Raw genomic sequence first — 12,075 nt, forward strand, 5'->3', positions numbered from 1 at the left:
CCTCCAGAAAAGAGTTTTAAATATACTATGCAACGATTGTAAGTTTTACATTTGCAAATTTACGAAAGTGTGTATTTTGTATGTTGACTTTAAGCATTTTGATTAGAAAGACTTTGGCAGGTCAAAAGGTACATACATCCACAGATATACAAACTCATGCACTAATGAAGGCACACACTCATGGGGACACGTCGTCACACACTAATGTAGGTATAAACACATGGACACACGTCGTCACACGCTAATGTAGGTACACATCCACAGATACAAACTCATGCACTAATGTAAGTACACACTCACGGAGACACGCCGTGGCATACTAATGAAGGTACACACTCATTCAGACATGCCGTAAAACACTAATGAAGGTGCACACTCATAGAGACACGTCGTTACGCACTAATGTAGGTACACACTAAAGGAGACACGTCGTCACACAAAATTGTATGTAAACACTCACGGAGACATGTCGTCACACAATAATGTAGGTACACATCCATAGATGTACAAACTCATGCACTAATGTAGCTAGGTACACACTCATGGAGACAAATCGTCACACAATAATGTAGGTACACACTGATGGAGACACGTCGTCACAAAATGATGTAGGTACTAACTCATGGAGACACTTCGTCACACAATAATGAAGTTACACACTCACTGAGACACGTCGTCACACAATAATGTATGTAAACACTCATGGAGACACGTCGTCACACACTAATGTAGGTACAGATCCACAGATATACAAACTCATGCACTAATGTAGGTACACACTCATGGAGACATGTCGTCACACAATAATGTAGGTACACACTCACGGAGACACGTCGTCACACAATAATGTAGTGTCAGATTCATAGATATACAAACTCATGCACTAATGTAGGTACACACTCATGGAGACATGTCGTCACACAATAATGTAGGTACACACTCACGGAGACACGTCGTCACACAATAATGTAGTTACAGATTCATAGATATACAAACTCATACACTAATGTAGGTACACACTCATGGAGAGACATTGTCACACAGTAATATAGGTACACATCCACAGATATACAAACTCATGCACTAATGTAGGTACACACTCATGGAGACATGTCGTCACACAATAATGTAGGTACACACTCACGGAGACACGTCGTCACACAATAATGTAGTTACAGATTCATAGATATACAAACCCATGCACTAATGTAGGTACACACCCATGGAGACACGTCGTCACACATTAATGTAGGTACACACTCATGGAGACACGTCGTCACACATTAATGTAGGTACACACTCATGGAGACCGACATCAGGAGCCAGACATCAGGAGCCATACATCAGGAGCCAGACAGCAGGGACCAGACAGGAGCCAGAAAACAGGAGCCAGACAGTAGGAGCCAGACAGCAGGAGTCAGAACGTAGGAGCCAGAAAACAGGAGCCATGCAGCATAACCAGACAGCAGGAGCCAGACAGCAGGAGCCAGACAGCATAAGCCAGACAACAGGAGCCAGACATCAGGAGCCATACATCAGGAGCCAGACAGCAGGGACCAGACAGGAGCCAGAAAACAGGAGCCAGACAGTAGGAGCCAGACAGCAGGAGCCAGACAGCAGGAGCCAGAAAACAGGAGCCAGACAGTAGGAGCCAGACAGCAGGAGCCAGACAGCAGGAGCCAGACAGCAGGAACCAGACAGCAGGAGCCAGAAAGCAGGAGCCAGAAAACAGGAGCCAGACAGCAGGAGCCAGAAAGCAGGACCAACCATCGGCGCAATGGGTATACGATGCCACGCAATCGGCATCACAGTCACATAGTCTGAACACAGGATTTTCATTTGAGTCGGGTCTCACATCGAGCATGATGTACTTTCGAGCTATTCTGACCCTGCACCCACACAGGGAAATGAAATACAAAACGATTAACTCACCAACGTTTTAATCAATTGCACCCAGTCTGTTCGAATACTATTTAGGGTGTGTTTTAACCAATCGCCTGTTCGCGAAAACCTTGTGTCATGACTATTTGATCGTGATCCATAAACGCATGCCCTTTCTATAGTCGGAATCGTACAATCGACTCTGATTTTAGATATTTATATTGGATATGGAAAGTGTTTTGTCGCTTTATTTACATTCGTTAGGCTTTTCCTCACCCTCACCGTATGGACATTACTGTACCCATCAAAACACATGACAAATACGGAAGAGAATTTATGGATGTCAACTTCTTTATACACAACTAGATATAATGAATTATACAGCCAACACTCAGAACAGATCAATTGACACAAGATCAGGAGGATTAGCAATCCCAGTGGAGAATACTATCAACAAGTATGCATGAATTCTAGTATATCTTCAGACGTAAATATTTCAATGAACAAAGGAACATGAACATCACAAGACACTATTCAAAAAGACCAAATATGTTACATCTCTAGCAGTTATTTAACTGCCATAAGATATCTGTCCAAAAGAAACTATGTATATTTATTAAAATTATAATGCAAATTGTAAAACTCCCGGTTAATAATCGAGCCTGGACCAGACGATCCAATTTCTTACCGAGCCCCTGAGTTATCAAACTGTAGAATGTAACAAAGATGGAGGTTTTGTCTTACCTGGAGAGACAGTAGCTGCCTTGGATGCCGCGCCGGGGTTATCGTAATCTGTGTATGATTGCAATTATTGAACAACAAGCTTGGAAGACGAAGTCGATATTTTCAATTTGAGTCAGGACATTGTGAAAATGTAGATGTATAAATTTCATATTACATGGATCACTTCCAGTAAGTTAAAGCACTAATGCCACGCCAATGGAAAAATGTACAGAATGCGTAAATGATTAGTTTATGTCATCTTATCTCAATACAAATTAAATACACTGTGAAATGCCACACATAAATCGCAAGTTGAAAAATGTTATTTCCAGCCAAAATATCTAAATACTTATGATGATTTTCCATCGAATTAATGAATGACTTGTTGACAATGTAAAGTTATCATTATCAATGTAATCATTTTGATTCACAATGATCACTCTTTAAACTTCCATTTATAGTCTGGAAGTTAATTTAAGGTACCGACGTTTACTACAATATCTGAAAAACTATTGGACCTACCCCAGTCAAAGTTGGTATGAGATTATTTAACAGTCATTCATAACTGGATATTTTACAATTAAAGACAATCGGTGCCCGAATAAAAAGTCTGTCTATTAAGCTATCGCTATATTTCATCAACAACCAGACCTGTTCGTCACGGGTGGAACGAGCATTCATTTTAACAGCCATCTGCATAATGCTACCCCTGCGTCACAGGGCCATATGACACAGTTGAACCAATCAACTCAACTCGAAAGGTTGCACGTGCATGCACGTATACGGTGTTAGCGTTGGGCGTCTCAAGCAGTTAATTAATAATATTTATCAAATTATTTTTGCATCTTTTTCAGGTCAGTGTTATTGTCTTGAATGTATCATTCCTTGCCAAATAATTATAGTTCATGCATTATGTTATTAGTAGTAATATATCATACGTAATTATTAATTTAGAACAATGATTGCTTTATGGTTTCGAAGAAAATATGTTAATATTTTCGTAGATGATTCGAGACTTTTTGGGCTGTTTTGGGTGAAAGAGAATCAAATTCTGAGCCAAGAATTGCACAAAGTGGACAAGATCCGATTACGACATGTACTACAAAGCACGAACTTGAAAATCGCAGACGATTCCTAGAAATTCTTTGGTAAGCAATTTTTTTCTCACGAATCCCACGAAGTACAAGAATGTTTGGGAATCAAATAGGATATATTTAAGATTCTTAAGAAACGATTAAGAATATGTACGAATATGTAAGAATTCATTTCCGTGGTAATTCGGGTTATTACATGTCGTAGTGAAACAGGGGTATATGTATTGCCCTATTCTTGGTCCCACGAAATGTCCTCGTCGTCAGATTCGTAGTCTGAGCTGTCACCTAAATGAACAACAACAGGCTGGACATTATCTGGTCGGATACAGTCTTGTTTCCAATTCTCTTCCTCAAGTTTGATAACATGTTGGACACAGTTTGCCCATCGCACATCTGTAATTTCTCCCATCCATTTCAAGAAAATCTGCTTGACGTCGGCATGCTTGAAGGTCATATTTTGCCGTGCGACCATATTTTTCAAATCACCCCAGAGTAGTTCGATGGGATTCAAGTCACAATGGTAAGGAGGAAGTCTAAGCACTTCGTGACGGTGTTCTCTCAACATGTTGTCAATCAAATAAGAGGGCGGGGGTTTGTTCTGAAGAACCAGTTGGTAGTAGTCAGTTTTTTTGGCTTTCGTGGGCCGAGCAATGCGGTTCTTGTCCAACCACTGAGATATTTCACCTTTGGTGGAATTTGAAGGCGGACAACGGTTAACAGGATCTCGACAACTGTGATAGGGAGCATTGTCCATAACCACCAAGGACTTATCAGTCAGTGCTAAGAGGAGCTGACTTTTCAACTCGGTATGGTAGTGGTGTGGTATGGCATGGTAGTGTCTGCCATCTGTAGATCTGGATCTGAACACTAGATCACATCCAGGGAGGAAACCTCTGTGGGAGCCTGCATGGAGGACAATCAGGCGATCCCCTTTACCAGGGGGGATCTTGCGCTGTGGCTCTCTGGTATCTGGGTGAGACCATTGGTAAGCCGCTGTGTGGCCAGGCGTTAACCCAGGTTTCGTCCAAATAGACAGGCTCATAGCCTTCTTCTCGTTTCTTTTTAATAGTGCGCAAATAATTGATACGCAAACGAATGATATCTGATCGTTCACACATTGCTAATTTCGACCCTTTCGTCTTTTTGTACTGATATCCAAATTTGGAAAGGAGTTTACAAATGGTCCATTTTCGTATTGAAATAAATTCATTTTCTCGTGTTAACCGGCGAATCACGTCCCTGACAACTTTCTTATTAAAGGAATCTAACTTTAACTTCCTATCCTGTTTTGAGATGCCCCCTAAGGGATATTCAGGGGAGCATGTGTTTTTATGAGTGTTCAAAATCTCAACTACGGTTTGTTTGGGAAGCTGTAACGCATGAATTGTTCTTTTCATGTACTTTGAAATGTCAAAGAAGGGCGAACGTCTTTCACTTTCAGCCTTAAAGTATTCAAATATTTTAACAACGAAACCTTTCGCATCAGCGGAAAGATGCTTGCACTGAGACATCATGAAATCTAATGCTAACACTGTGTACGTGCGTGTGTGATTCCCGTGCAACCTTTCGAGTTGAGTTGATTGGTTCAACTGTGTCATATGGCCATGTGATGTGATGTGAGCATTATGCAGATGGCTAGCGCTGTTAAAATGAATGCTCGTTCCACCCGTGACGAACAGGTCTGGTTGTTGATGAAATATAGCGATAGCTTAATAGACATATTTTCTATTCGTGCACCGATTGTCTTTAAATGTAATATCCAGTTATGTATGACTGTTAGATAATCTCATACCAACTTTGACTGGAGTAGGTCCAATAGTTTTTCAGATATTGTAGTGAACGTCGGTACCTTAAATTAACTTCCAGACTATATACCCCTTAATTAATTCGTTATATTCCAACATGTATTACCGTGGACACAGACCGCACGACCACGACGATTTTCGAGACATCGGTTGGTTGAAACGCAGGCCTCCATTGCGCAAGAACCTGCTGAAGGCTATGCAAAAGTCAAATAGTATAACTGCAATGTTATTTTCAGTCATAACCACACAATTCAAATGTTTTTGCAGCATTTTTTACGAACCTACAAATAAATATACTTATCCTGAAATAACTTTTACTATATATTGTAGTTGTTGTTTTTTTGTTTAACGACGCACTGATTCGGTCTGAACACTGCGGTTTGCTTATAAATACTACATCGTCACGTGAGCCAATATATTGATCAAGTATGGTTTCTCGTCATTTTAGAGTAAAACGATCGCGTCTGTATGGATGTCTTTGTATAATAACTATTACACATTATTAATTTTATTTTTATGTATTTTTGTTGGCAGTTCAACACCACTGGTGACTGTTTGTTTGTTTGTGTTTAACGCCGCACTTAGCAATATTCCAGCTATATGACGGCGGTCTGTAAATAATCAAATCTGGACCACACAATCCCGTTAGTCGCCTCTTACAACAAAGCTTTGTCGCCTTTTATGGCCAGCATGGGTTGCTGAAGACCTATTCTTCCCCGGATCTTTACGTGTCACGAAATATTATATGAAACCTTACATTAAATATAGCACCATAAGCATTTCTCATTGCAAGCATGCAAAAATAAACAAATATTACATACCATCGGATCTTTTCCTTTTCGAAACACAATGTAACCCTCCGTCTCCTGTCGTTCCAAGGAACTAGTCAGCTGTCGGCATGTCAGAGTTTTAATGTCGTATGCAACAGCCTGACAGGAGCCACTTTCCATGCACTTGACTTTGCACAATTTGATACCAATAGGATGGTTCAATGTTTGTATGTAGGAAACACATGCAAGGAACTGAGGCACTAGGAATGGTAGAAACATCTTCTGAGGCACCCGTTGCTTCCACATGGACAGATACACAATCCGGTCTGAACACTGCGGTTTGCTTATAAATACTACATCGTCACGTGAGCCAATATATTGATCAAGTATGGTTTCTCGTCATTTTAGAGTAAAACGATCGCGTCTGTATGGATGTCTTTGCCTGACCACCAGATCCCGTTAGTCGCCTCTTATGACAAGCATAGTCGCCTTTTAGGAAGACCTATTATACCCCGGATCTGCTTGTAAGATGCTTCGAACTTGGAGAATATGGGAAACATGCTGTTTAATTGACAACATCCTTTAACTCCGGATCTATAAGACAAGTCCGGCAAAATGAGTTTTATTTGAGATTGCAAAAACTAATGGCTTTGATGAAATGTTTATGTGGTCACCTTTCCATGTTTTCCTTGGACTCCTTGACTATCGAATATAGCTGATGGCGGCGTTAAACAACAAACAAGCACACGCACACATGACAATACACACAGAGTATATAATGCAACCGCCATATGGCTGGAATATTGGTGAGTGTGGGTTTTAATAGCGAAATGACAGAAAGTACATCATGCCACCGTCGTACAGCTGGAATGTTGCTGAGTGCGGCGTTAGACAACAAACAGAGACACAGAGTACATAATGCCGCCGTCGTACAGCTTGAATGTTGCTGAGTGCGGCATTAGACAAAAAACAGAGACACAGAGTACATAATGCCACCGTATATAGTATGAATGTTGCTCAGGGCAGCGTAAAACAACAAAAACAACAACACAGAGTACATCTTATCATAATTAGAGTTTATTACAATGGGGATCGGGAGGTCAGTCCCTGCGACTTGGCTTGGCACAATACAATACTTAGCAGATAGATACTAGTATTTAACCAGCATAACATAAGATCGTTATTGCTGTAGAAACGATTATTCAAACAGTGCTGAACAGTGAATGTTATTTCCTTCGTCCGATGTACATGCGCCAGTAAAAAAACTGGCGTACATTCGCCAGACACAAATCGTCAAGTTTGCCTGTATCAAAGACGATAGATAAAACGTGAGTGTGTGATTGAGTTGGATTTAGACTACTGGGCGACCCGTGCCCCCGGTAGATAAAAAGGAAGTATCAGATTTCACAAGTTAGTTATGTAGTACCGAGTTCTTGGTTACCCTTAGCGTGCCAAATTTGTGACTAACGTTGCAGAACTTGGGGGCTCATGCAATCTTCACGGTTTAGCACAGGATTGTGAACTGGGACATGTTTCAGTGTTTAACCTTGTGGATATGTGTCAGGGCCAGAGTAGAATAGGTCTTCAGCAACCCATGCTTGCTGTAAAAGGCGACAATGTTTGTCGTGAGAGGCGACTAAAGGGATCGGGTGGTCAGACTCGCAGACTTAGTTGATGCATTTCAACGATCCCAATTGCGTGGATCGATGCTCATGATATTAATCACTGGATTGTCTGGTTCAGACTCGATTATTTACACACCGCCGTCATATAGGTGCAATATTGCGGAGTGCGACAAACCAATAACCAATGATACCCCGTACAAAGTTATGTTCTGCTTTAAGTATTAATGAGAATTGAAAAGACAATATGGGCATCGTATGTGAGACAACATCTTCCCGAGTCAAGAGAGTTAACTGACTATAAAAGTCCAGTTTCCACCCTAGCTAAACTAGGCTGGTATTATGAAGTCACATTTTGGCTGGATTAACGAGTCTATGCATACTCCAATCAAAATCGCGCACCGAAATCGAAATCCGGTTCGTAAATTGTCGTGCAGATGTCGGTCGATTGCAGGATTTGCAAAGCATATGCACCGCCAACTCGTTATCAGCAAATATTTTCCAAATATTTTCATGTTTTTAAACAAGGTGCTCACGTGATTTGATGCATATCGCGATGTAAGGCCAGTTTTATCACAATGTAAATCTTGATTATCGATCAGATCGTCCTGACTGGGCGCCACCGTTTTGTGTGAAGCAAACACAAGTAATACGTGAGGTGGAATGTGATTAGTCCATAGGAGAGGCTCTGAAGGGACATAACTGGTAATAGCCACTTTTTGCGCTACGATCGAGCCCAGTTATTCCAGCCTAGGTCGGCAAGGGTGGAAACTGGACTTTTAAAGTTAGTTAACTCTCTTGCCTCGGGAAGATGGTGAGACAAACGTTATTTAATAGAGGTTTGGCGTATATGTGGTTATTCCAAGATGTTGGTAATAAGAACATGTTTTGTCCGATTTAGAAGACGTTAAAGAGATTTCTATTTCCAAACATGGTACCACAGTTAGTTAGTGCAATGTGGAAATTCCGTATATATCTTCATAACTATCGACTCAACAATATTCGTAACAGGTCATTGTTAAATATACCTCATACAGAATCTATATGTAAAGAATGTGACCTTTATGTAGTAGGGGATGCCAGGTCTTTTATATATGTAAGAAATATATTCACTTGAGAAATAGGGGTCTATTTAACCACTGTGATATTAATGTACTACGCTTCATAGCTTAATATGAATTGTTTAAAATAATCTCGTCAAAGCTGTAACTCTCTGGACATATGACCCAAAATGTAATTTATCTTACAACTGCACTATGGACCATGTGGCCTGTACTTAGAAATAAACTTGATTGATTGATAGATTGGACAAGGTGTAAATACTGCATGGCGATTTGCTGATTGCTAGTACGTAACTAGGATTATCTTAGTTTTTTTCAACGCCATATCGATGCGTTACTTTTCCTCCAACATTTAAGCTGACTCGACATGCTGTTATTGAAATAATGTTCAAAGCGTCTTTCAACCCACCCCACTCACTCTAGTATGAAATACGTCTGCAGAAATAAACTTAAGGAGTGGAACACTTTCAAATAAAAGTCGAAATCAGGTCTCCTCCTCATGACTAAAAAAAATAATGAAATTGAACGAAAATACATTATATTGATTTTGAATACATATTTGCCATCCAACTAAGAATTCATGTCCTCATAAGCATTAGATAAAGACACGGTTTAAGAATACAAGAGCCAAAGTTGCCCAAGAAATAATAAACGCAGTTAATGTTCAATCACTGTAAACCAAAATGCGTTTTGGTCTCTTTTCATATTTTAGTTATTAATGCAGTTTCTGTAATGGTGTAGTAATAACCATGGACCATGTAAAATGTACTTCTAATTTCCATCGATCTCATTAAACATCTATGCTATGTACTCAACATATTTTGTGGAGGCAACAATGCAAATGAAGAACCAAAGGAGGTGAAATAATACAAACTAATCAACTTCTTTGTGTTGTATACTATTCTTCATCCGTCAAAACCATTGAATAAAAGGTGTTTAAAGACATAACCAAAAGTGTCATATGTCCTTTTGTAAGCAACTAAAGAATTTGTCCTGAAGGAGGAAAATGGTTTTAAAAACGTGTATTTAATATCATTAAACTAGTATAGTTTGCAGTGTCTATGATATTATTATATACAATTGACAGCAAAGCTAATTTCGCTTTACGCTACAGTTGCAACTAAGGTTGAATTACATTAACAACACTTAAACAGTTCTGTATAATACATGCATGTGTAAATTACGTGCACTATACTTGATGACCCGTTAAGATCCGGACTAGAATAGGTCTTCAGCAACCCATGCTTGCCGTAAAAAGTGACTGTGCGTGTCGTAAGATGAGACTAACGGAATTGGGTGGACAGGTTTCGCATTCTTGGTTGATGCATGTCATCGTATCCGAATTGATTGGATCGATGCTCATGATGTCAATCACTGGATTGTCTTTTCCAGACTCGATTGTTTACAGACCGCCGCCATATAACTGTAATATTGCTGAGTACGGCGTTAAACAACAAACAAACAAATACTATAATTGATATAATTTCAACACTGATTTGATTCAGCGTAGATCATCGAGGAGTCGCATTCGCACTTTTTATTATCACGAAATGCATGCTTCACCATGACAGAGTGTGTTCATTATCCATAATAATGTGCCACAAGTGTGCGTGATCGGCTCGTAGTAAGCAAACTGTGGCTAGGTTGGGTATTCATGTTAAACAGCAGACTGGTATCTCTGTGGGGTAGCACCATAAAATAGGCATAGGAGTGGTACAAGCAGCCACACACACGCGCGTGCATGTACGTTGCTACATTAGGGCAATAATATTGGACACCACATTAAAACCCCATTTCAACTGCCATCACCTGTAAAATATAACATAGTCAATTACTAAATGCCTGTTTAATATGTTTACTAAAAATGTACCTGTTTCGGTCTCTGTAAGGGTTGTATTGAGCCCATTGGGTTCACATAGAACGGCTTTTTCTATTACAGCAACACAATGGTAATGTGGCAGATGGTATGTCATTCGTTATGTGTATAACGGGCGGTAGCCTAGTAGGTAAATCGTTCGCTCGTTACGTCAAAGGCCCGGGTTTGTTTCCCTATTCGGGTACAAAGTGTTCACGTCTGTTGTCCCCCAACGTACTGCTTCAAGCAAATCACTGCAACCCGGATCTTCATGGCTCCAAAGTAATATTTAGTTCAGGTAACACTAAGCCATGTCTCAGTTATCTAAGGCATCTCAATTGGCTGTGCCGGTTTGGCACGCAAGAAGCCTATGATTCTACGTTCGAATTCCAGTTCGTTAAACCCAACGCACTCACTATGGTTTTCAAATTGCCATGGAATTCCAATTAGTTTTGGTTTGGGACATAAGGCATGTTATACATAGTTACTCATTCAACGTCAGCGATTACTATTAACGTGTTGAACCTTAACATGAGTCATTGTAAAAATTCGTTTCTCGTGCAACTATTACATCGCAAATATCTCACTGGATATGTACCATGTTTATTTTCAGTGCTTGTTGACCAACTATTACATCGCAAATATCTCACTGGATATGTACCACGTTTATTTTCAGTGCTTGTTGACCAACTATTACATCGCAAATATCTCACTGAATATGTACCATGTTTATTTTCAGTGCTTGTTGACCAACTATTACATCGCAAATATCTCACTGGATATGTACCATGTTTATTTTCGGTGCTTGTTGACCAACTATTACATCGCAAATATCTCACTGAATATGTACCATGTTTATTTTCAGTGCTTGTTGACCAACTATTACATCGCAAATATCTCACTGGATATGTACCATGTTTATTTTCGGTGCTTGTTGACCAACTATTACATCGCAAATATCTCACTGAATATGTACCATGTTTATTTTCAGTGCTTGTTGACCAACTATTACATCGCAAATATCTCACTGGATATGTACCATGTTTATTTTCAGTGCTTGTTGACCAACTATTACATCGCAAATATCTCACTGAATATGTACTGTGTTTATTTTCAATGCTTGTTGACCACCTATTACATCGCAAATATCTCACTTGATGTGTACCATATTTATTTTCAGTGCTTATTGACCAACTATTACATCGCAAGTATCTCACTGAATATGTACTGTGTTTATTTTCAGTGCTTGTTGACCAACCATTAC

At 39.8% G+C, this 12,075-nt stretch overlaps 1 protein-coding gene across 1 annotated transcript; it reads right to left on the bottom strand.

The window, feature by feature from the left end:
- Positions 1 to 3,927: 3,927 nt before the first annotated feature.
- Positions 3,928 to 4,740, bottom strand: LOC125384209. Its single transcript, XM_048402736.1, has one exon. The coding sequence runs from the start codon at positions 4,738 to 4,740 to the stop codon at positions 3,928 to 3,930; it is 813 nt and encodes a 270-aa protein (XP_048258693.1).
- Between the last annotated feature and the right edge of the window lie 7,335 nt (positions 4,741 to 12,075).

The sequence above is a fragment of the Haliotis rufescens genome, unplaced genomic scaffold (genome assembly GCF_023055435.1).
Source record: "Haliotis rufescens isolate VD_foot unplaced genomic scaffold, xgHalRufe1.0.p SCAF_29, whole genome shotgun sequence".
NCBI lineage: Eukaryota > Metazoa > Mollusca > Gastropoda > Lepetellida > Haliotidae > Haliotis > Haliotis rufescens.